General features: G+C 41.4%; 1 protein-coding gene across 1 annotated transcript in view; it reads left to right on the forward strand.

Moving 5' to 3' along the window:
- Positions 1–27358, forward strand: part of INTU (inturned planar cell polarity protein) — a 65531-nt gene that overhangs the window by 29236 nt on the left and 8937 nt on the right. Inside the window, exons 5-11 of the mRNA XM_018565951.1 lie at positions 11872–11990; positions 13571–13660; positions 15158–15235; positions 15509–15698; positions 21720–21773; positions 23456–23518; positions 24649–24867. Of these exons, the coding sequence (XP_018421453.1) occupies positions 11872–11990; positions 13571–13660; positions 15158–15235; positions 15509–15698; positions 21720–21773; positions 23456–23518; positions 24649–24867 (813 nt within the window). The remainder of the gene's footprint in view (positions 1–11871; positions 11991–13570; positions 13661–15157; positions 15236–15508; positions 15699–21719; positions 21774–23455; positions 23519–24648; positions 24868–27358) is intronic.

Genomic DNA, 27358 nt, shown 5'->3' on the forward strand with positions numbered 1-27358 from the left:
GATTTTTCAATTGGCACATTCCATAGCTATTCCATAGCTATGCTATGGGAACATGTAACAAATATAAAGTAGTGTTATCCCAACTTGGCTGCAAAAGTGGAAACACACTTTAAACTCATTTAGCATTTACTGTTTATGGAATGGTGGCTCCTGTACCAATTTGGTGCAAGTTTCTTCATCTACGTTATTCAGAGTATTAAGCTACACATTCCTGTCAAAAGAAGTTCTGAAAATTAGCCATTCTGGCAAATAAGGTATATTAAAATGTTAGCAACCTGAATCAAAGCTCTGATAAATAACATCATTAAAGGAGAACTATGAGGCGAGTGAAAATCAGCCTCATAGTTCTAGCCGACCTGTGACACTGAAACTGTCACAGGTCGGCTCAATAGATTTGGAGGTGAGCGAACACATACTGTTATTCACGGCTCCCTGCAGGGATTCCCCCCCTCCCCTGTCCGATCCTCCAGCGCTGACTGGTGAAACGGACGGGGAGGGGAGGGTACAGCTGGCTCTCCCTCTAGTTAGTCAGAGCCAGCTGTCACTCACGCAGCTGGGTGGATCCAGACAGTCGGGATCTGTCCCGGCTCCGGCGTCTCAGTATACCGCGAGCTGTTGCTCACGTTATACTGAGCCTAGGGTGACGGGAGGACGTTAGTTTGTGTCCTCCCGTTACCCTTAGGAGAACTATGGGGAAAAGCCCTGACCCCATAGTTCTCCTTTAAGGCAGGGTCTTCCTTATAAGTGCATTCTGGCTTCTACATTGTAATCACTGGCTCCTAGTTCATTTAGTCCTATGTGTTTTCTTACAGACAGGTATGCTATGCTTGTGGGTTCACCATCCCTTTTACTACCATTCATAAAAGGGAATTTATCAAAACTGGAGCAGATAAAATCTGGAGCAGCTGTGCACGGCAACCAATCAGCTTCTTTCTTTTGATAAATTCCCCCCAATGTATTTAGTTGGCTGATGTTGATTACCTCTATTATTTGATGATCTTAAAAAGGGAGTTATGAAGGAGACGGTTCATCCAAAACTGACATTGTTTTTCCTTCTGCTAAAACAGGCCTCTCCCAATTAAATGTTTGTCCTTTTTTTACTTGTGTCCGTTTCGTAGCTCATTTCTTTTTAGCCTAACACTTTAACATTTTTATACAATATGTGAACTGCCAAATGATTTGTGGTTCCCTTCAGTCTCTTAGGAGAATTGCACATCTATGTCACACTGCACAGCCAAGCAGGTGGCATATCTAGTTCCTGGTTCATTGTTGCAGCTCCCTGTGTCACCTCCCCACATCCAACTTCGCTTATTGAACTATGAATCAACATTCTCACACTTTTGAAATCATTGTTAGTCAGGTGCATATTTAGCCATTTGCCTGGAGAACCCTTTTACATTCATTTAGTATGTTTAAGAGGGGAAGGTAAACTATGAAAGTGCTGTATACTGTAGTGGTCTCCAATATAACTATTTTAACTGGAGGTTATGCAACCTGTATCAACTTGTGAGCCACTAGAAGGTATACCATGCTGATGAAGTGCATTAAGTATGAAGTAATAGTATTCATATAAATATGGTACTTTATTTAAAATGTGCTACACCTACTTGACCTTGCCCTTGTGGGTTGTGTATCAAATGTGATGTTTAAACATCTGTGCTGACACTTCTTTACAACATACTAAAGACATTAAAGGTATCTTAGATCCTTATGACACTCCACTATACAGTACAATTTTTTTGTAACATGAATCAAAAACCTGCAGTTTTCAGTATTCAATGCACAGCTAAATACAGCCCCCTTTTTGCATTTACAACGCAATGGAATATTTTATTACAGGCAATCAAGTATATGCTCGATGCATGTGTACATTTTTCCAATAGTTTGATATTCGAGTCGTATATTTTTTAATAAATCCCATCTGCTTACTGCTTGCCATTTATGTCTTCTAGTAAATAATGGAGGCTTCATTTCTTATTTTTTTTAAAACCAATGTCTTACAGACTAAGATTCGTCCTGTAGTTGTGTATTAAATGTATTTCACATTAAGCTAAAATGTTCACATTAAGGTCTGCCATCTAGTCCATCTGTTAAGATAGACTGAAGGCAATCTGCTCTGCAGATGTGAGCCATAAGTGCAGGGAGTATAAATAAAGACTATTTTATCAGGCTTCTCAAGACTGGAATTATTCATCATCAGGTAATCTGTCCCTTGTATTTTTATGTTTATTGGCCCATAATCTGTGTCATGGTTTCACTGGTAAAAATGGTATGCTTTCCTCATCATAGTTGTATTATGTATCGTTACAAACAGAACACAGGTGTAATTCCTATGAAAGAAAAAAAAAAAGCGCATTGAAAGAAAAATGGATTAGCATTAGCCTTAAGTTGTTTACATACCTAGGAATTTAAACAGCGTGGCATAGACGTTCTTTAGGAGAGTATCATGTCACAATGCAACAAAAGTTGGTGAGTGCAAAAGATTTATGTACATACCAGAAACATGTACATGTCAGAATTTGATGTGCCAGATGTGGCACAAACTACATGGAGGCATGGTTGGCAGCTGGCATTGTGATTGGAGTGTTCATATCAGCCATTCCATCCCATGTGTATGTTCCGTCCCACTGTTATCGGTTGCAAGGACACTTGGGCGGACAACGTGACATTGGTTTTATTTATCTAAAGAATTAGTGCACTTACAGATAAGGTGCACTTGTTCTTTAACTCCAACGTGGCAGTATTTTTTATGAATTTGTCGCAGAAATAGTGACAATGTGAAAGTGTTGCAAATAAAAACAAATTCAATTTATTACACGCATTGGAACTAATACCAAAAGTGTTGCATGGCTTATATGAATTAGGTGCAAGACCTCCCATTGCTGTGTGCTGACAGAAATCTGTTACAAACGCTATATTGAATTGCCCCCTCAGTCTTTTTGGCAGACCATAGAGCGCTCGATTAAAAGTTACCAGTGCTCCTGGTTCTGTGAATCACTTGTGAATATTGTGCTGTTTCTGTACTGCATCATACAGGGACGTGCACTTTAGGCACTGTGAAGTACTTATTACATGGGCAGAAGGATGAAGGACCTGAAGTATAACATGGGTGCACCGCTGACAGGGGTCCAACAAGGATTGGAGTTGATCCCAGGATGTGGGATCAACGAGACGAGGGGGGGCGGGAGCGGATCACACTGGCCCCAGACCCCCACCCCCGTGGTCTCTAATGTTGCAGTAGACCCTGCAGAGCACACCATATATCCTGCATAGCCCACCTCTCTATGGTGGGCTCTGCAGGGTCCCAGGTGGGCTGGTCGTCGTGGTCCCTTTCCCTGTACCTCCTCCCAACTCATCTTACCTGCTGCTGCTGGGGCCCGACCTCCTCCACCCCCTCCCCCGTCACCTCTGCCATGCCGCCCCTGGTGCAGCTGATACTCATGTAAGGGGCCCCCCAGACCTCTCACGTGGGTATCGGTCATACCCCCCTGATGGCGGTGTTCTATCAAAGTTTGTGTCTATGTTAGAATGTGGGACCGGTGACGTGGTCACACGTTTTAACGTAATCCCACCCAGTTTTTCGGCGGTGGAATGTGTGACCGCCAATAGGTGAAGCATTCCAACGTTGTGTCAGCTGTTCCAGGGCAGATCGTATGTGCAGGAGAACCGATCTGCCCTGGAACAGCTGATCAGTCCTGAAATGTCACTTCTCTCCGACTGCGATCTCACATTCCACCCCACTCACAAAGTCAGATAGAAGTAACATTTCAGGACTTAACAGCTGTTCCAGGGCAGATCGGTTCTCCTGCACATAGCATCTGCGATGCCGATCTGCCCTGCAACAGCTGAGAAAGCGTTGGAATACTTCACCTATTCCACCGCCGAAAAGTTATTTGTTTTCTGCTATGGCATCATCTCTCTAGTTACAATGATCTCATTGTGCCAATGGGGCATTGGAGCTTTCCTGCATGTAAGCTTTGGTTCTGCATGTTACCTTTGTCCTAATATATATTGCAGCCTTTGGCTAGTTAAGTCAGGCATATTTTAAATGATAGGCTGCAGAAAGGGCTGGTGTTCAAGATGCTTGCAGATGCTTTCTTTTTGAATGACAGAAGCTGAGTAGGTACAGACAGTTTAGGTTGGCTGGTTATAAAGGCACGGTCTGACCAGCTTGAGACCTGACAGCACAACCTTTAACACAAGTGGTTCTATTGGACTGTCATTAAAGAGCATGGCAGCCTGTGGTGCCAGCTTATCAGGAGCAAACTTTACATTACATGAAATAACAGCACACAATACCCCCCCAGGGGGCGGGGTGAAAACAAACACGCTTCTCCTCTCCCACCGCCTGTTACTAGGGACGCGGCCGGGAGAGGAGGTGAGGCACAGGACCCGCCATGGAAAATGTGCAACAAAAGGAGCCTGAGCATAACTCTTATTTTCTTATTGACACATTACAAATACACATTGTACACACACCATAAACCGCACACACTTCATTGTATAGGTTGCACAGCCACATTTCACAACTATATAATAATCTGATCCTCTATATTGAAAAATGTATGTATCCCCTCTACCCAGCTATCTCAGACACTTCTTGGGCTGCATGAATTTGTCCTCTACTTGTGAGTTAAATTTTTTTCCAGCACCTCACACACCTTTAAGGTCTCAAAGGGGAAGATATTTCCCTATGTTCTGCTAACTTCCTTTCAGACGTGCTAAAAAATACCCCAGCATCTTCTTGGACTGTAATCTGTGATGATAAAGGGATTCTCTGCCAAAGACATGTTGACTTTGTTGGCCATTCTGGTTGGGACATTGCAAGCCCAACTCCTCGCACCTTAATTTAAATGCTTTTGAATAGTGTGTACCTCTGCCTGCTGTTAATTAAAAGTGTGCTGGTAATTGGCCACTTAGCATCGAGCCACGTGGGGGAGGCTCCACATGTTCATCATACATGGGGGCCCCACTTGGTTAGATATGGCTCCAGTGGTGTGGCATGGGAATGTAGCTTAGTAAGTATAGCTGCCTGGAGAAGGGGGGGCTATCTAAAAGCACTGTTACTTTACCCTGATTGAGCAAAGTGGGATTTTTTTATGAACAGTGATTATTTAGAAATTATCCCATGCTTAAAAAAACCAGAAAATACAGGGGGGTGTATGACTTTAGTTAATGCGGATGGTTGCTTTGGGTTTCTGCTGTTTTGCCTTTTTTGTTTATTCAATATGCCCATTTTAATTTAGCAGATACCAAAAATGTCTCTTTTATCACTTGGGAACTTATAGCAGTTTCCCTACTTGAACAAATCTTTTCTACTTCATCCATTTGTTTGGGGAGAACCTTTCTATTTCAAGGGTCTGATGTAATGTGGCCACAATGATCTGAATGTGAAAGGTGAAAATGAAAGGGCTAATTTCATTAAACTGAAAGAATCAGCCTTGACAATCCCATTAATAGTTGGAGGGGATCTCCGCTTCTATTTGAACTGAGATTTTCCTCGCATTCTTTGCAGAGCTTGGATGGAAATATAAAGAGGAGCTGCTAACTCTCCTCAGTTTTTTGCAACACTTTTTCTAGCCCAAAGGGATTAAAAGTGGTGCTTGACCCAAGGCAAAATATGTCTTGTTTTCTAAGTATGGAATTTGTATGCTTGCCTACTGGCCAGAATGCCAATATCTTACCATAAAAAATATCTTATGTTTTGCAGCTGTTACTAGCTGCTAACAACATCCTGTTTAACATACATTTTGTCTACTAAATGGCACAGAAACCTACAATTGTGTAAAGCTTTTACAGCATATGCACTAGCCAGTAATCAGGCAGCTAATCCTTGCCTCCTGATAATTTGCTAATGATTGGGAGATAACAAATATGGAACCCTGTCATAAGCTATTCAGGTGATACCAACGTAGAATGAAAAATCCTGTCATACAATCACCACATCTGTGTCTACAGTTGTGGTTACTGACCCTTTTGCAGCCTGTTTGAAGTTCACACCCAGCAGAGGGTGTGGGCATGGACTAATGCCCCTATTACAACAGCAAACTCAGTAGATGTAGGAATTGACATGCCACAGCGATTAAAATAGTCCAGATAGAAATGTATTCTATTAGGTTCACGGGGACACTCGAGAGTAGCGAACTTGTTTCGGGAATCCAAAACACTCCCCTTAGGTCATTTATGTGGACTACAATCCCTGCAGCTTGAAAGTTGTATTGAGTTGTGATTGTGGTATTTCAGGCTTGTCAGCAGTTGGTTTGAACCCCCAATGCATTTGCAGGGTTTCTAGCACACATACATGCTTTCTCTCATTAAGTCTTGATGAAGGGGGTTCTCTTTGCAACAGCAATCGGAGCAGATGTGTAGCTGTTATCGTCTCGATCTGCCCTTCTCTCACCATCCCTGTTCTGCCTCTCATTCCAGTGCCAGTCAATACAGCCACCTCTCCCATTTTAGTTATAAATACTATAGCTGTGCTTAATTGTTTTAGCTTACAATTATTACACTTGTATACATGTAAATTGGCGGGAATATGACATCATTATGATGTCACAGAGGGTGTGTTCATTATCAATGATTGGTTTAGGTTGATTTCACGGATGTATATATTCACTTTGGTTGTTACATGCATTGTCACATTGCTTTTCCTGATGAAGGTGCTGGTGACCTTATTGTCGCCATGAATAACTGCTCTGAGTCTGCTGGGGATGCTGACTTCATTTTCAAGGTCTACTGCATGTCATAAACAAGTAGGGCATTGTTAGTGAGATTACATGTAACAAAAAGGTAAATAGAAATGTAGCCTTTTAGGAAGATTGTTGCTTAGCTGAACGTGTGAGGTCAGGGTCTCTTTAACCCCTTCCTGCTGTCTTTACACATATATTTAACACAGTTCTGCCATATATATGTCTACAGCCAGCATCGCTGTTCTGTGTTGAAAGCATGCTCATTCGTGCATCCCAGGCACTCTAACCAAGCTGTCACCAGTAGTTCCTGGATACTGTTTACGATCAGTAGCCGGTAGGATGGGCTACTGATGACATGACTACTGTGAAAGCCAATTACAGTGATCATATGATCGGAAAGCCCCAGGAATGTTAAGATCCCTTAAAGGGCAGGCTCTTGCTGGCAGAATGGGTTTAAGTCTATCATCCAGAACAAGAAGGGGAATAAGGACTGCAGAGTTTTCCTAAACCTTATTAACAATATACATACTTGTTCCAGTAAATCATTGTCAGAGGAGCAGTATAACATCCACGCAGCTAGAATTTTTAGAAGGTCAGTAATTACTACTCCTATGTTTCTTTTAGGAAGAGTTTGTCATAACAGGCTGTACAGCTATTTACATCCTTTTATTTTTGCCATTTCTACAGGAGAAATAAGGGCTGTGGGAAGTTTGAACCTGGCTCTGTGATTAGTTTTGCTGAAAACAGACTGGTTGAGTTTTGCCACAGTTACCTGTTCAATTTAATGGTGTCTGATAGGACTACCTCTAGCCACTGCTCCATCTCGGCACAACTGATTTCAATGACCGAATACAATTTAATCAACCCTTTCAATGGTAGAATACAATTAACTCAACCTATTGCATGTGAAATTTAATGAGCCAAGATTGTTAATCACTTAACGAGGTCATCTTGTAATTACCGTATTTTGCGGTCCATGAGACGCACCGAACCATAGGACGCAGGGAGGTCCGGCGCGCCTTATGGAGCACTCGACAGACCGTAGCTTCTGTCGCAGCTTCTATGACAGAAGCTGTGACAGAAGCTGCAGTTGGTGACCGCTGAGACAGGTGGCGCTGTGATTACAGCGCCACGGTCTCAGTGATCACACAGAGCAGACGAAGAAAGTCCGTTCTTCGTCTGCTCTATGGTGATCTCGATCTTTGCCACTGCTCGGTTTTAATACGAGTGATCTCATTAGATCACTCGTATTAAACGAGCAGTGGCGCCTGCTGCTGATCACGATTGCCGCCGCCGCTGCTCGTTTTTAATACGAGTGATCTCATTAGATCACTCGTATTAAACGAGCAGTGGCTCCTGCAACTCGCCCGGCGCCCGAACCTGCATGTCTCGGGCGTCGGCATTCGCTCCATAAGACGCAGGCACATTTTCCCCCTCCTTTTGGGGGGAAAAAAGTGCGTCTTATGGAGCGGAAAAATACGGTAAGTGGAAAGAGTGTAATCTGTCCTAGACCTCTTCAAAATGCAAAACGAATGGCAAACACACTCATCCAATTCATAACCAGCTTTAGAGCAAGGTGCACTTGGAAGGGCTTTATACAGTACAACAGCAAAAAGTTTTCAAGCTCACTCACCAGCCAGCCTGCCAAAAAAACTGTCTGTCTACTAAGGTTAAAAACAGAGGATTTAGTTGCACGTCTTCTGCAGAATATGTGGAAGCCACACTGCCTCGTCTGGCACCTCTTCAAGATGCACATTTTACTGACTTTGCACACTTGTCACTGTAGTGATGAAGATTTGTTCGATGGCACTGTGCAAACTAAGCCATTACTAGGAGACTGGTTTCCTTTCTGTCAGCTCCTTAGAAGCTAAGAAAGTTGGCCTGTGCTTGCTGCTAAATAAAAGATTTCTGGTAGTGAATATCTGAGGCTTTGATTGTGAACATGTGCCACTGTGTTTTAATGTCATTTTAATTTCAAACATCAGTGGAGCCTGGGTTTATGCTGAGCACACAGAATAGTCTATAGAACTAACCCAGTGGTGAGACAATCCCTTTGAAGTGTGGAGATCTGGTTTGAATCTTTACTATTTTAGTCCAAGCCACGTTGGTGCCCTAGCAGACGTACTGGGAAACAACTGTTTGGAACTGGAACCTTCCACAATTGCAGGGTTTATTTTGATATTAAAGTAATTACAGAAGACATGTCAAACTGAAGGATAAAGTTATAAGTTTCAGTATTTATAGAAAGTGCAGATTATTGTGAAGTAATCAGGAATACAGAATTCAAATATTGCTTCTATCTTCTGAAATGTTTTCATTCTTAAAATGATAGAGAGTAGCATCAGTTTCCACCACCTTTTTGTAAAATGGCAAAGTATAGCTCACATTTTTCCTCTCTACAACAACAGTAATGTGTTTAATCAGCTAAAACTGAAGCTGAAAAAAGAGGGTTCTGGTTTACTTTCTTGTCGGGAGTTTGGACTGTGTAATGCCGTATGTTATGCCTAGTTGGCTTACAGCTGGTGCAGTTGTTTTGGGAGGAAGTCCTTTCTGCATATGGGTGTTCAACGGTGAGCCCAGTTTAGTTGCCAGTGAAGTATTTTGCACTTTTATTTCCGTTCATATTTCTCACGTCACGTGAATAGCTGATATAAAGTAAGTGACTCACACCAAACCTAAAGCTCAGGCAAACTTACACTATGGCAATGATCAACATTATCACCCAAAAAAACTAATGCTAAAACTAATGCTACAAAACTGTAATGTTCAAAAAGAAGTTTGGCATAACGTATGAGAGATATATAAATGGGGGTGCCAGCATTCAGTGTGCCAATTTATCAAAACCCAAATTCCCGCACCAACTTGTCCATGCCCGGTGCAACTAACTGATATGCATGCAATGAATACTGAAGTTCACTAGAACTAATATATTTACCGTGTTTTGTTTGTCCCTGTTTATTATTCATTGATCAGCTGTTTTTGTGTTTTAAAGTGAACCTGTCATCAAAAAAAGAAAAACAAATTGCAGATAAAATCATAGAAACATTAAGTAATTTAAATGCTGACTTGAAGTGTTTTTCCTTTCTTTACATTATTTTGTATTCACTTGCAGTGTGCCTTTTGAACTTGCTTGTCTACTTTAGGAAGAGTCAGTTCCCTGACACAACACCCTTCCGCCTTGCACATCATAGCCCTCTCTTCTTCTGGAAGTGTCTAATTATTGTCTGTGCTGGCCCAGCACCTCCACCTCTCTCTTGAGCTCACTGCATAACCTTTTAAGTAGCTGCCTGGGAAGAAAGGAAGGAGAATACTATAGAGTATCACTTGAGTGACAGCTCTGAGTCTGCTATGGATGCTGCTAAAACATCCAAGATGTCTGTGTCCAGAAACAGTCTCAGTATTTTTGGATGCTTACACAAGGGGGCTTTTACTGGTAATTGACCTTTCCTTCTATAAATGCTAGTTGGCTGTCTTCCTTATCCAGTGGCTTTAATGCTTTCTGTGGCCCTAGATCTGGAACAAGTATGCAGATCAAGAGTTCTGATATTCTGACTCTCTAATCTGCTTACCTGTTCTGGGTGACTCAAGAAATATGGAAGACAGAGACAGCCAGGCAACTAGTATGTTTAGGAGATCAACAATGGCAACCACCATTTTTAATTTAAACAAACCAGATGTCTAGCAAGAATGTTGAACTTTTGTTGGATTAAAGAAAAATTCCTCCAATCTATGGCCAGCCTAAAGGTGCCCATACACCTTGCGATTATCGTACGACAATCACAGGAAATCCCGCGATCGTACGATAATCGCAAGGTGTATGGAAGGCGTGCAACCGTTTTTACTGTACGGTCGCACGTCTTTTGTTGAACCAGCATGCTAGAAAACCCGCCGAGAATCATACAATTGTCGGCGGGTTTCTAGCCTGCTCGTTCGACAACTGCGAAACGGGGCGGTGTGCGCACGCGCACACTGCCCGTTCAGCATTGCGGTCTTTGGAAGCCCGCCCCTTTCGATGATCGCAAGTACGATCTGCCTGTCCAAGATGGGCAGATCGTACGAGCTTTCAATTAGCTTACGACCATCGCAAGACAAAAGTCTTGCGATGGTTGTAAGGTGCATGGGCACCTTTTAGACTTCCGAAAGACATTTGCATAGTACACTGTTTGCTGCAATAATTAATTTGGCTGTTATACTGTTATATTTTGTGGGTTCAGCAATGATACACTCATCTGGATATCCCCTAGGAGCATAGTTTTGAGAGTTCCAAGACAAAGATTTCATTGCACTCTATGGATTGCATTTATGAGTCTGCTTTAAACAGACAACAGAACCTAAAACCTGACCCAGTAAACACAACGTACTCAAGAGGCCTTTAATCTGGATGCAAACAATTTTTGATGGGAAAACAAAAAAACTTGGTGGTTGATCCTCCCGTGCCTCTTTTTGTTCTTAGCACCATTAGGTAATATTGCTGTTTGGTGTGGGTACTCAACGCAATGCACCTTTCTACTTAAGGCTGGCCATACACCTTACAACCATCGTGCGACTTTCGTTATGTGATGGTTGTAAGGTCATTAAAATTTCGGACGATCTGCCCATCTTGGACAGGCAGATCCTACTTGCGATCATCGCAAGCCTGCCCCGCTGAGGGGCGGGCTTCCGATGACTGCAATGCTGAGCGGGCAGTGTGCGCTTGCGCACCCCTGCCCGTGCAGCATTTGTCTTCCGAGCATGCCACCAACCTGCAAAAACTCGTATGATTAGCAAGACGAAAGTGGTCTGCCCATACACCTGCCGATTATCGTACGATCGCGGGATCACCCGCGATTATCGTACCATAATCGCCATGTGTATGGGCACCTTAACTCTACAGACAGGTGTATCCAGGAGTGAAAACAAAAACAAGCTTATTGGATTCCATTTGGCTGCACTAAATGCTAATTTTTATGTGCCTCTGCTTGTTCTATACAGGTTCAGTTAAACTGTACCAATGGTGTGTTCACCACAAAGATATCACAGTATTGCATACCCTAATACATGACCTGCAATTTGTGCGAGGAGCACTGCTACATCTAAGCTAAAGAATGGGGCTTTCTTTTATGAGTGTGACCACACACACACACTCTCCCATGCAATACATTTTTTTTTTTTTTTTATGTGCTAATTGATGTTCATTTTACAGCAGGAAATTCTCTATCAGTACCCAGTGTCTGAAGCCTCACAGAAACTGAAGAATATAAGAGGATTATTTCTGACATTAAGTGATATGCTGCAAAATGTGTCTGGATCCCGAATTGTTAGGTAAATTTACAGTCCACACCAAGCAATTTTACAATCATTGTTCTTCGTGTTTATTTGTGCTGTATTTTTATGGATGCCTAGGCACTGACAAGATAAAAAAAAGTGGACCTCTCTTTCTGTCCCTTTCATCCAACAAGTTCTTGGTAAGACTATTTCCAGGTTTCATACAAATCTGGGATAGCAGCTTGCCTGTGCCAGTACAATGATGCTTCTTTGAGCTACATCATGACAGATTTATTTCATGGAAATAAAACAAAAGGAACAATGGCACCACTGAAATCAATGGGGCCGCACGGCAACCGCTGTGTGCGTGAGATCTAGGACGATCCTCCCGGGTGTCTGAGGTGTGAACCTAGCCTAATTCTGCTCTGTATTCTCCTACGCTGCCTTGTGCTGAAGTGAATGCCACTTATAGCATTGGTGTGTGTTTTGATAAGAATCAGCAGTTGGTATACAAGACCACCCAGCCTAATGATGACCTAACACTGCACTTTTCCTAAGCACCACAACAGATTTAAGTCATGACTTGGTATATGTCTAACAAAGAAACAATATACAGTACATGTATTATATTGCAGCTTACCAGTCCTTGTTTGTGGTGAGTGCGTTCATTTCAAATTTTTGACTAAGAACATGTTCTACAAATACAGAAAATGCCTGTTGATCTTGACAGAAATGCCGTGTCCTTGTCACCTCCCATGAGCTTAAAGAAAGCACTAAAACCCCTATCTTTATTGTGTAAACTATAAGTCCATCTTGTAATGGAGATGTACAAAGGCAGGCATGTTTGAAGTACAGCCTGTATGACAACCATACCTGCCTGCATAGATACAATGGAGGAATGGGTTTAGACATGAAGGGAAGGAAGTGTGTTAGTTGAAGGATCACCAAGTTAAAATAAACGACAAACACCTTAAAAAGAAAACTAATTCAGCCACCACATCTAAGGATTGCTACGCTTCAGTATATAAAATTTTTGTTTTTAGGATTAGATATACTTTAAGCAATGCAAATTGATAATATCTTTGGCCCTAACGGTATAGTATACTTAAAGTAGTAGTAAAGTCTTCTTAAAAAGAAAAAAGGGCTCCCAGGAGCTTTTAGCCATAATGTGCTAGTATGCACAGCATATGATGGCCTGACCAAAGCATTTAATTCCAGCGCTGCAATGTCCACGCTCTTTTCCCTCGCCAGCGCTTTTATGTCTTCCTCCTAGGTTCCAAGCCTTTGGTCACGTCATTGGCCAGACCCGGATGACGCAACTCCTGTGCATGGGATTTACTTAGTCTCTGCAAAGAATTCTGCCACGCATGCGTGGCTCAGTGTACAGAAACCAAAAAAAAAAGTGCTGACAGGCATATAGGAGGATCTATGACTGAAGAGAATCGCACAGTCCCTTCTGTCAATAAAAAGGCCAAGTTGATTAGATCTATACAATCTACACAGATGAGTATAAATTAGAAAGTGAAGTCATGAATAGAACTTTGCCTAGAGAGTGCTCTAATATTTGGCAACCTAAAATCTACAGTAAATCTTTGCTTTTTAAATCTTTTTTTTTTTTTCTATCTTGTTTATTTTAGCTCCACCCTCATTTTAAACCAACAACTGGTTCATGTTTCATATTGGAAAGAATCTGATCGTTTATTCCTGATTTCTGTTCCAGCAGAGAGGTAAGAATACAATTTTGTACGTTTGACTGGTAATTCTCTAACATTTGTAGGCAGGAATTTTAATTAAGCAGATTACTTTGATGGTATTTATAAATGACGTGTCATTACTGCGGTTAACAATAAAAAAAACTATCACTTTTCCTTTTGTATTAAATGTTTCAACATGTAGAACTCTACCCAGTATTAAACCCCAGTCTCAGAATATTCAATGCCTACTTTATACCATTCCCAGATCAATTCCCAGGACAGGAAAGACTGTTTTTTGCTCCTTTTCATTTTGTGCCATACATTTTACTTAAATATTATTATTTAGTGCAGCCTTTCTCAGCCAGCGCTCCTTGAAACCTTAGGGTTCTTCCACAGCTTGCTAGGGGTTCCTTGAACCGTGGCAGACTGATCTCCTACCTACATATTTAGGGATAGGATTTTCCACTGACATCCATTGTAAGGGAGCACTTCTACACTGACCAGCAATGCAAGGGAACTACAATGACCACCAAAAGAAGGGAGCACTTTTCCTTTGATCCCCAATTTCAGGGGGCACTTCTTCACTGACCACCAATATAAGGGGACATTGCTACTGCACTCTTGTGAAAGGGAACTGTACAATTTCCATTGTTTATTTTTTGTCTATTGATGATAATGTTTTGTTTTATTGATTATTACTGAAAATTATTTTGTTGTGTGGAGCAGGAGTGTGTTAATAAATTAACCATTGGGGAGTCTGTGAGTCAAATACTGTATGTACACCACATTATCTGTTTTATTTAAAACTTTCTGCAATTTATTTATTACATTGCGTACCTGGAGCTGTAGATATTTATTTTCAGCAGTGTTTCATAAGACATAAAAATTATTTCAAGTGTTCCTGTAGGGGAAAAAGATTGAGAAAGCTTGCTCTATTGTATGTGTTTTTGTTAGAATCTTTGAATCTTTCTACAACTGAGCTGAAGGTAAAGCTCCTATTCAGAATTGAAGGTTAAATGGAACATGACTTGGCATTAATAAACATTGTTGAGACAATGCTGACGTTCTGACATCTTGTTGTCTCTGCAAGTAACTGTATTTAGTCTTCAAACCAAGTGTTCCACTGAAAACCCTTTGGATCCTAAAACAAGGTCGTACATGAGACCTTGGCTTTTGCTGTAGTCTAGTTGAAGCCTAGACTCACAGCCTCCCTGGGGGAGCATTATGGCCCCTTGCTTTTTGTTTTTTTGTTTTTTTTTTCAAGTTTACTAGTTTCCATAGGGTATCTGTACACAGAGGGGTCACTGAGTACAGAGCAAAATGGCTGCTGGATGCATCATAATCTGGACAGAAGCAGTGAATGTAGGAAAATCTGTAGACCTTATCCTATATCCTAAGTTGTTTGTTCTTGGGTTTAGCTTTAACAAACTCACTGTTTTAAATTTGTATTTTCATTGAAACCCTATTTTGTGCTACATTCTAAGTGCGGTGATAATAAAAGTAAGCACCTGACTTAACTCTGTTTTTCAGACTCTCACTTCTACATTTGAAGAACATGACGGCAGATCTGGTTAGAACAATAAAGTTCAAGTATAATTCTCTGGATAGGTAGGTGCACATATTCTTTATTGGAAGGTTTTGTTTTTCTTAAGATGTGTCGGATAAAAAGCAACTGCATATTGTAATGCTAAATACGTCGAGATTGAGTTTAATTACCAAGGCAGTTCTTTGGCTCATGGTTAAAGAACTCTGTCCCTCCTACAGTGTTTTTGTGTATTCTGTGTGGTGTTTGTCCAAATAGATTTTTCATCCTGAATTTCCCCTTTTTCAATCCAGCATGATTTTGAGTTTCTTTGATTCAGGTTTCCATTTGTATTTCAGGGCTTTCTGTCAGGCAGAAAATGTGCCTCGTCTTGATCATTTCTTTAGCCTGGTTTTCCAGCGAGCAGTCAGGATTTCCATCTTAAATGCAAATCCAGGCCATGGACCTCAGTATTATGATGCCTGCAGTGCCCACATTGTGGAGAGCCTTCCAGGGGTGCGGTGGCTGTCCTTACCTGAAGATATCAAGGTTATTTATTTTTGTGTTTTTATTGGAGTTCACCATCGGATGTAAACCCTTTCAGTGTGTGTGTGTGTGTAAATATATTTTTTGTTTTGTTTTGAGATTCATAGACACAATTTTTAATTATTACATGACATTATCATTACTCTATGCACATTAATATTTTACTAAGTTATCCCTAGAGCGAATAAAGATAGGTGACACCATTTCCTGTGCCCCTACTGGAGTCCACTCATGCAAAGCGAGTGCACACTGTAAGTGACAGGGCAGGCTGCACATAATACTAAACTTGCATCCATAGACACTACAGACTGGTAAGCTATTGTTGACATAAATTCACTCCTTGTGATGTTATGAAGTCAAGGGTTTAGACTGTGTATTAGGAATCAACATTTGTGCCTTTTAGTTTTTATGCATGCAATGTGGAAGCGCAAAGCAAGTGTCCACTACTGCTGGAATACACACCAAGAGATTACATGTATGCACACTTGTGGCCACAGTACATTTTAAGATGGCTACCTGGTGCTACATAAGCCACATATGGCGTAGTTGCATAGAAGGTGCAGGAAGTGTCCACATCAAGAGGATGGTATATCATCCCGCACTGTGTGAAAATGCATCGCGTCCCTAATTATTTCCCTAATATTGAATACAAATACATGCATTCCCCAGGCGACCGGATTTTAAACTACTCCATCATAAATCCATTTGCCTGTACAGCAAGTGGTTCCGTAAGTATCCTGGCACCTGGGCGTGAATGCTGTACCCAAGTATATGTATATGTATATGAAGTGAATTCTGGGTCTATGCCAAGACAAAAAAATTACAAAGCAACACTTAGCCATTCAAGAAACTGGTTTTGCTGGTTATCTTCATATTTTGGTTTAAATTGATTTAATTCATTCCTTAGGATTGTCTCATTTGTGTAGTAAAGGCACTAAACTTGCAGTACTGCTGAATCTTATATTAAAAAAAGGCCTCATAAAACTCTTGTGCGTGCCTAGTTCAAAATCTTACTCATTGTGCTCTCCTGTATAGTAGAATGTGTTTGGCTGCTTCTCCCACTGTCTGGCAACTAATGTGTTTCCTGCATCACGTCCAGTGGATAACCTGATCAGTGTATCTCAAATCACAAGTTTATTCTTAAAACTTGAAAATGCTTCAGCCTCTTAAGAGTTTAAGATCTTAATTAAAGCTGAGGGTGAGGGGTGGCAATGCACAATCAGTATTTTAAAGATTCCATCTCCTTCTGGTTGCTTTGGAAGCAAGATCTAATCCGTGTTAATTTTAGTTGCCTGTGGGACTAGGTATGCATAGCCGGAGTTTCCAGATAAAAAGCCATTGTTCATTTTGTTCAAGCTGCAAATTCTTCACCTTACGGGAATCTGAGTTCTTCTGAAGAAGAAATCTTTCCCTCTCTCCCCTCAAAGATCTTCCACTTACTTTTGATTAGTACTGTTAATCTTGTTTTCAAAACAAACAAAAGTACTGAGCCTATTACATTTTACTGTATATGTTTATTACATTGTTATAACAAGTTTTTCAATGAATTACAAACCAATAAACCAGTTGTTATTGTAAATAGACCCAATCATGCTGGAGTCTGGTCCGCAATGCTCACAAGACATCCACCACATACTGGATGATTTGAATGAGCCAGCTTCCAGCTGGCACATTTAATTAATAGACTCTGAAATTGTTTATCCAAGCTGCAAGATCCGTGCAGTTTATGCAGCTCTCTAGCTGGTCTGTCTTTCTTGAAAGACCTGAAGGCCACAAGCAGTGGTGGAGGTAGACTGCCAAGGGCCCCTGTAGAAATCTGTGGTAAATTAGGAGATTACCACTTCATGACCAGTTATGTCCATAGTAGGTCACTGGCATCGGGCCCGTTCAAACAGACTCCTGTCGGCTCTGTTTAAACTTGTAAAGCCGACTGTCGGCTTTATAGTAGAAGCAATTCTGGCGGCTCAGCTGCTGCCAAATTGCTTCCAGGGGCCAGTAAACGGGAGTGCTGGGCTCCTGAAGCCCAGCAATAAGCTATTGAAGTACGATCTGCACTTCAATAGCTTATTTCAAGTGTAAAGGTGATACTAGGGGTCTTTTGGACCCCCGGTATCACCTTAAAGAGTACCTGTCACTGCCTATACGCTATCACATGGGGGGCTTGTAGGCCCCCCTATGTGATAGCAATTAAAGTAAAGTAAAAAAAAAGGTTTTTAAATTAATTTTAAATAAAGTAAATGTAAAAATAATGCACAAAAAAAAAATTAAAAGTCCCCCGCCCCCACAAGCATGCGCATCTTCTCGTAAACACATGTCAGGTGTGCCTAAATGTTGGGGGTTGATAAGAAGTTGTTCTAATATTGTGCAACATAACAATTTGGGACTACCACCATTTTATTCTATAGGGTCTTGGCTTTCAGAAAATATATAATGTTCGGGGGTTTTAAGTAATTTTCAGGCCTAGAATGCTGATTATAACATGTACACAAAAAATGAAAAAAAGGCCTCTGTCATGAAGGGGTTAGACAATAAAATTGTAATATGTGTAGCTTTAGGACCCATTCACACTACTGTACCATGTTAACGTGTGACAACACAGTAGGGCTGCAACAACTAATCAACATAATCGATTATAATCAATTATTGAAAAAGTTGTCAACTTTTTCAATCATCGATTAATCGGCTTCTGATTGGTTGGCCCTGTTTACGGCTCCACACACGCTGCGCACCTCCTCCCCACCTCACGCCGCCGCTGCCAGACCCGCCCGCATCCACGCTCCACACGCCGCATCTCCTCCCCGCCTCACGTTCACCGCCCGCACACATCCACGATCGGCACAGGGACGTGGGGAGAAGTAGTAAGGAGGAGCAGGTGTGGGGGGATGACAGCCGCCGATAGACAGGTAAGCCTGCACTTTCCCACACATGGTGCTCTATAATGTATTGCTGGGATTTGTATTCCTCTATAGCTGATACATTTTGCTGTATATTATACATAGGAATACAAATCCCAGCAATACATTATACACTGTATGTATAGTGTATTATTGCTGGGATTTGTTGTACTTCTTTATAGCTGGTGGTATTCTGCATTGGCTGTATAGAGGACTACAAATCCCAGCAATAATGCATTATACAGCGCAATGCAGAATGCCACCAGCTATAGAGGAGTACCAGAAATCCCAGGAATACATTATAAAGTGGTGCAATGCTAAATACCACTAGCTATAGAGGACTACAAAACCCAGCAATAGTACATTATACAGCTCAATGCAGAATACGACCAGCTATAATGTACTATTGCTGGGATTTGTTGTATTCCTCTATAGCTGGCGGTATTCTGCATTGTGCTGTATAATGTACTATTGCTGGGATTTGTAGTCCTCTATAGCCGGTGCCATTCTGCATTCATTGCTGTATAATTTTACACTTTTTATTTCACTATATTGCACACCACACTTTTTTGTTTTCTTTTTTACTTCCACCGCTCCAAGCTTGCTCCTGTGATGGACTACACTCAATACAAACTAGTAGTCCATCACTGGAGCTATTTTTTAAAATGTATTTTATGTTTTATCCGATTAATCGGCTAACCGATTTTGAAAATAATCGTTAGCTGCAGCTCTACAACACAGAATATGAAGAGAGATAGCCGCACACCGATATTCACCGTAAGTAAACTTTATTCCATAATGATTACAACTTCCAATATGCCGGTACTCCCCGCTCAGTCACCGCCCACCTCTGATGTGTTTCACCCTTACAGGCTTAATTGTAGCAATCTCTATCCATTAAGGCCAAAAGGGTGAAACACGTCAGAGGTGGGTGGTGCCTGGGCGGGGAGTACCGGCATGTTGGAAGCTGTAATCATTATATAATAAAGGTTACCCATGATGCATATCTGTGTGAGGCTTTCTCTCTTAATATACTGTTCTGGAGGAGCGTGCACGGCTCCTGGCTGGCACCTGGAGACTGGGGAGACCAATACCGGAGGGAGCGGTAAAATTCTCTTTGTGCAACAACACAGGTTACTTGTGCTGCGCCCTGTGATTCTGTTCAGTGTGAATGACAAACCTGCAAAACACATGTGCTCTGCAGCATGGCACAACGCCCGCTATCCTGAGTGTTGCTCTGTGATAATATGCAGCCTATTTTTGCATGCCTTGCTGTGCGTTTCAGGCTATTCATTTTGAATGGGCTGTTGAACGCACTGCAGTGCATCATTGTGATGTGAATGGGCCTTTAGCATTGCCAAACACTATGTAGTGTAAGGGCCATGCCTGTTCATTTTATTCAGTTGATATCCAACGAGGCAACCCTTTACATACTGTAGGTACTGGTAAAGCTAAAGAGATTGTACAAACAGATTTAAACATGTGTGGCCAGCTTGAGGCTTGCCAACACCTATATAAGGTAAAGGCCAAGCTTATATACTCAATTCAGTGTATGTAGCATATGTTAAGCGTTAACAGTACACAATAGTTAGTAAATCAAAAGGAAACAATCGGTGTGTACCTTCTGTGACCGGTTTTATACACTGTATTGTACCACAAGGTCATTTCGTAGGAGGTCATTCTCGTGGCTAAAATGTACAGTGATGGCCTACCTAGTAGCTAGTAGATTTAAAAAGCTGTAATTCTGAGGATACATCATTTCAAGTCTGAGAGTAATGCTTCTAGGCGATTCAGCTTTTACACATTTTTATTAAAGGAAAACACAACTTTTAACCCTGTTTTCCTTACACCTCTTACACTTTCTAAAAGGACTTTAATATCATTTGGTGTTCAAAGTTGATAGAAAAATTCAAATCTTATATGTCCCACAGTCTTTGAACCAGTTACTGTCATGTGTACGTATATATTCAGTGTTGGTGGACAAATGGTGCTATACTCGAAAATGGACAGTGGTCTCACGGTTCACAAACCTTGGAGAATAAATGCTGTTGCATTTTATTAAAAAAAAACTATGAAGAGAAAATTAGAAATGAAGATTTTGAGTATTTTACGCACAAATTAGGGCAACAAAGGAAGTTTATCAAAGGAAAAAGAGAGATCTATGTGAAACCCAAGACAGGTATTTGAAAGATATATATATATCTGTAGATATATATATCTTGCTAATTCTTAGATGTGGTGGCTGCATTGATTTTCTTTACTCTGGGTCTTTGTAAATTATTTTCACCTGTTGATCCTGCAAGTAACGCACTTCCTGTCCTAGGGTGGCAACAATTGCTCATTCTACTCTATCTATGGGGGAAGAGCACAGGGAGTGCGTTAGGACTACAGAACGCCACCCTCCTCATCGCCATAACATGGGTGTGTTCTGTGCTCCGCCAGAGATAACTGGGAACATTGCTAACATGAGAATGGAACAGAGACGGAGAGCAGAGGTGTTTTTAGCTGACAGGAGTTCTGGCTGAATTACCAGTTTTTTGTTTTTGTTTTTTTTTTACTTGTTGAACAGATCTAACCAAATGCTTTTATTGGTATAATTAACAGACAAAAAAGAGCAAATAAAGTTCACTTCTAGGATTTCCATACCCTTTAAGACCAGATCAGATTCACTTTATTATGAAAGGGTTTTGGGTAAGATTAAATTTAGAGCAACCCAAGAAAGCAAAAGAAAGTAATGCGATGGTCTGAGGGATTGATATTTCCACTTATTATGTCTATTGCAAAAACACTGCGTGTTACGCAATAGCACTGTCTATAGTGTTTAGGTATATGTATAGAGCTCATGATTATGAACCACAATGAGTGGTTAATAATTATTAACCACTGATTGCGAGGTTGCTCCTACTCCTTAATAATAAGCCTGTAAAAGCTTTCAGGAAAAATGATGCACTATAAAATAAGTATTATTTCACGAGCTTAGAGGTAATCAATGTTTAGCCTTGCCCTTGGATAACCTTTTCATCACCAGTTTATTTATGGAATTTTACAACTTTTAAACAACTATTTTTTTTTAGTTGGCCACAAATGCGGAGATGCCATGTATATTGAAATGATCTGCTTGTAATTTCAGATGGAGATTGACACTGTACTGAGTGACCTGGAGGCACTTGATTTTGCAGAGCTGGTAAGAATGTTGGATTCATGAAATATTTTAAAGATTTACTAAATCTAAATCAATCAAAATTGAAACTTAAAGGAGAACTATGGGGTCAGGGCTTTTCCCCACAGTTCTCCTAAGGGTAACGGGAGGACACAAACTAGCGTCCTCCCGTCACCCTAAGCTCGGTATATATTGAGACGCCGCAGCCGGGACAGATCCCGACATTACTGTGGAGATCCACCCAGCTGCGGGATTGACAGCTGGCTTTGCCTATCTAGAGGCAGAGCCAGCTGTGCCCAGCCCCCTCCCCCGTTCGTTCCGCCAGTCAGCGCTGCAGGATCGGACAGGGGAGGGGGGGAATCCCTGCAGGGAGCCATGGCTCTCTGCAGGGATAGATCGAGAAGTGAGCAAACGACGGTATGTGTTCGCTCACTTCCCGATCAATTGAGCCGACCTGTGACAGTTTCATTGTCAAAGGTCGGCTAGAACTATGAGGCTGAGTGATTTTCACTCACCTCATAGTTCTCCTTTTAAGCATTGCATTGTATACAGGGAGCACAAACTGTCTGCTCATATTATAATTTTGTCAGGCTTTGCTCTTGAGCGCTAGCCTCCTTGTCTGTTAATCTGGTGTTCTGAGATGCTCTGCATTCCATGCAGGAGAAAGATTCCCAAACAGCCCTACTGCAGGCTCTTGCATATAAAAATGAATGTAAAAAAAATCAATTTACAAGAAGTTTTACAGCCACATTGGAGGTTTGATTGTGATTGGTGATACAGGCAAGCAGAGAGAAGGGAAATTGCACAGCACAGACTTCCAATAAGTGCCCTCCCAGTGATCAGCAGTAGACCTAGCTGCAGTGGATTACAGAATATATAGATGAAGGTAAACTGCATGAACATTTGCTATTTTTGCATAATCGCAGTGTTTTCTTGATAGTGTTTCATCACTTGATTTCACTTTTCTACATTTTAAAAAAAAAATACATTTTATTAACGGTTTTAACAAGTTACCTAAAGAAAAACGTAGAAATTTATAGCAGCACAGCTTCCCCCACAGAATCCCTGTGACAAACAATTATAAAGTCAGTCCAATATAACAAAGTACATATGAGAACCTTGTACAAAATATAGCATAGTATGTAATTCAAACACGTATTTGCTAGGGAAGAAACAGCTCCCTCAAGTATACTAGTGATCCCAAATCTTCTAGACTGTATCAAGGGAACCCTCATGTTGAAAGGTAAGTTTTTCCAAATAGATTTAACAGTCCAACTCTGCCATCCAGGCCTCAACTGATGAATGTGTAGGAGATATCCATTTCAGGACCAATATTCTACGAGCAGCAAATAAAGCTCTGGACAAGGCAGTGGCAGTAGAATGATCTAACTCAGATGATTCAAAAAACACCCAATATGCATGTAAGAGGATTATTGGGTATAGATGTACCAAATACAGAAATGATCTTACTCAGAATCTCTTTCCAATAGCTTGTTAATTTAATGGGGCAGCACCAGAGTAAATTAATTGGTGAGCCTGGTTCCAAGCTACATCTTGGGCAGTTGGAATCATCTTGAAGGCCAATTTTATGTAAACATTCTGGGGTACAGTATGTTCTGTGTACAAGGAACACCTGGGTTCTACATTTTGGTTTTTAAAAGTGTTATGAAAATCAGTTATTGAACATCGAATCATTGTGCTTTCAGTCTGAAGACTACTATGAAATGAGACGCCTCTACATGATCTTGGGAACCTGTCTATTTTACAAAGTAAGCCTTCAGAAATAATAATTAGGAATTTTTTGAAGAGATAAGCAGCTAAAGTAATTCAAAAAAGTTATTATATGTGTTTTTATATGTTAGTGCTGTGTGTTTTCAGGAAACAGAACCATAGATTTAGGCTATGTGCTCACTGTAGCCGGTACTAGTGCCTCTGTGCATGTTCTTTGGGTAGGCCTTTAATGCCATCACTGATGGTTAATTTTACCGTGGCTGTTGGTTTACACACAAGTTGTGATACATTCAGAGGACATAACACTAGACGTTGCATGCAGCAAAAGCATTCCAAAACATTAATCAGCATGTACAGTAGCCTGTGATTTACAGGAAGCATTGCATCCCAGCACAAATGACTGCCAGCTGGTGAGTCAGTTGCATCATGTGCAACCCCTAAATTGAGGCACATAAAGCTGAAGTGTTAAACACTTGTATTTTGCCTTCCCTGGTTCCTCTTTTATCAACATAATGACATTTTTAAATAAAACATTTCTGTTTTTATTACATACCTTATTTTAGACCTAGTGATGTCATCACTGAGTTTCGTATCTCTATGCAGTGCAGACAGATAATCTGTTATGGTGGCCTGGCAAAGTGCTGTGCATGGCTTCCTGAAAACTTCACAGCACCCTGCCTTAGTACACCTCTATGCAAACCTTGGTCCGACTCTTGAGAGGAGTTATGCAAATATCAAAATGTCTTGATGAGTAGATGTCCATCTGGAAAAGTAGACATTCCTAAGCAGGCAACATTTGCTTGTACCGTAGGTAATGCCCAGATGTGATGCTGAGCCTCCATGATTGAAAGAACCAAAATCTAATTAGTGAAAGCAGCGGTCCTAGTCCACCAGGAAATAAGGGAGGATCTAGCTGACTGGCTGTAACTTCTAATGTGAGAAGCTCAAAGTGTGCAATATGGTCCGAGTAAGCAATATCAGTACAGGAGAGAAGCCTGTACAACTGTGCAAGACTGAAAGTAAGGCTTGCTTTCAGCTTTAAACTTTCTGCTTATATTTGTTCGTGGGACCTTTTATAATGCATTTTGCAATTCAGTTCTGCTTGTTTCAATATTGTATTTTATTATAATAGTGTTTTGAAGCCAATACCTTGTTATCCTTTTTCAAGGGTTATCTGCTGGCTAATCATTTGCCCAAAGAAGATCTTCTTGATATTGCCCTGTATTGCCGGCACTATTGTTTGATGTCGCTGGCATCCGAGAGGATTGGCCAGCTTGTGATCTGGAGGGAAGTGTATCCATCTTATCACCTAGAGAAATGCGGGACTCCAAGCAAAGAAGAATACAGTGAGCCAGAGGCCAGGTACTTCCTTCTCATCGTAGGCATGGTAAGGAGTTCTATTGACCGGAGGAGCAGCATGTTAATGATGTATCACTTAATGTATAGTCTTTTTAAAGTTAAATAGTGTGGACAAAGGTTTGAAATTATTCTAAAGGCCTTATAAGCCCTTTGCAAGCCCAACCCTGCAAACTGCAATTGCCATCATGTCTAGACCATTTTTCTGGACCCTGAGGTTCTCCAGCTCTTTCCTATAGCCCTTCTCTACTTCATACACTTGGAGATGCTATTCTCCAAATATCCAGAATGGGTCTCCTGTCTATTCTCATAAAGAGAACCCTTTGGCTGAAGTGTTGGTCTGCTAAACATCTCTGCAAAGAACACCTCCTGGGTATGCCCTTTCGAGGAGCACCTCTTTAGTGTATCTCTAGATTACTTAATTCAAAGGAATCACTGGGGGAAAGAGTACCCTTGTGCCCCAGAAAAAGAAGGCTCGGCCTCCTTCTGGGAAACCTAGGTCCTCTGAGCCTAAGAGAAGTTAATTTAATTTCTCACAGGCCCCTAAGTCCAAGGGGAAATCTGGTTCCCAGATACACCCGAGCTTTGGACTCCCAAATCCATGGGCAGGTCTTTCTCACAATGAGGGGATGCCCTCCACTTATTCAAGTCAGGGGGATGTGTGGTGTCCAGGGGCTACAAATTTTGGTCTCTGCCTCATGTTGTCAAACTTTCTAACATCCTCGCTATGGCAAATCTATCTTCATGCTGCTCTAGAGTATAGCCCTTTTGCTGGAAAAAGGAAAGGTATCAGAGGTTTATTCAAACCAGTTCCTTCAAGGACAAGGGAGGCAAACAGCCCATTCTAGACCTAAAGTTTCTCAACACTTTTGTCTGGGTGCAGCAGTTCGGCATGGCATGTCCGTCATTGCTTCCTTTCATCCCATAGATTTTTCTTGTCTCAATGGACATCAAGGATGCATATTTGCATATCCTCATCAACCCCGCCACATCAACGCTCCCTGCATTTTGCTGTGGGTGAGCATTTGCAATTTTGCAGGTTTGCAAGGTGCTAAACCCTAGCTATGCTTCATTCTTAGGACATCCCCATACTGGGATATCTGGATGGTCTTCTCCTCTGGCTGGAAAAAGTCAGCACAGTCAGCTAATGTCTGCACTGGAACTGTCTCATAGCTTGGAGTATTTAGCCTGATCCTGTATATGTCCCAGTCCAAGTTGTCCCTCCCTCTGGAGAGGTTCCTGGTTCTTTATTCCCTGGTTCAGTTGATGCAATCTGGGAGTAGGCCTACCATTCGCACCTGCTTGGGTTCTGGGCCGCCTTCAAGGTAGTGCCGTAAGCCCAATTTCACTCCAGGTTACTGCAATTTATTATTCTGACCGCATGAGACAAGAAGGTACAGTCTCTGAACTGTCCCGCTCATTTAAGCAGCCAGCTCAAGCTTGTGGATAATGAATGTTAGAATTGGAAAAATGCTTCTTTACCCTGGTTTGGAAGGTCCTCTTGATGGACACCAACCTCTCCGACTGTAATGGAGTCCTCGATGCAGCAGCAAACCTGGACTCCAGAGGAAACTCTTCATATCGGTGTTCTGTAGCTCAGAGTGGTTGGTTTTTGGCTTCTATGCTAGACCTCTCACCTTTTCAGGCCATCCAACCAAAGTAGTCGGACTACACTGTAACAGTGGCTTACATTGACAGGAGGGAAGCAGAAGTCTTGCAGCTCAAAGAGAAACAGATCTGATTAGTGCCTTGACTGAAATTCACGTTGTGGCCCGGTCTGCCATGCACATCTCGGGGGTGCAGATTTGGCAGTTGGACTTCCTCAGTCAACAACGTGGATTCCTGAGAGTCTCTTCACACCAAGGTATTTCACTGTCTTTGTCACAGGTGGGGGGGGGGGACCGGACGTGGACCTCCTGTCTTTAAGATTCAACAACACTGGACTGGTTCATTTCCTGATCTTCCCTCCTCTAAATTACCTCCCTTGCCTGTTCCACAGGTTCGATTCTCAACATAGTGAACTGAACCAGGAAGACATGTTACTCAGATCTTGGCAGACACCTGGTAGACTCTCAATGGGTCCTCCTGGATCTTCTGTCCAAGGGGCCAGTCTACCATCCTCCATCCCAGTTGCTGGCTTTTAATGGCTTGACTGTTGAAACCAATCGGGCATAAACAGGACAGGGGCCTGTTTATGCCCGATTGGTGATTCCCTATGCTTTTCAAGCCTAAAAAAGCCAAATCCTCACATTCTAGTTACAGTTTTGCAATTGTACAGTTTTGCATACCATTTTAGAAAATTTAATTTAAAATTACAAATATTTATTTATTAACTCCATACAGTTTATTTTCTTTTAGATTTTTAGTAGGAATCTTGTAAATTGTTTTTTTTTTGTGTGCGCTGATAATAATTTTAGTGTATTTTTATTGAACATATTGATTTGATAAACATTTGTGCGACTGTTGTGGGATCTACAAAATTAGCAGCATCATCTTTTTATTTTACTGGTCCTGTGCTTTCA

This window comes from Nanorana parkeri, unplaced genomic scaffold, assembly GCF_000935625.1.
Source record: "Nanorana parkeri isolate BGI_ZX_2015 unplaced genomic scaffold, ASM93562v1 scaffold903, whole genome shotgun sequence".
NCBI lineage: Eukaryota > Metazoa > Chordata > Amphibia > Anura > Dicroglossidae > Nanorana > Nanorana parkeri.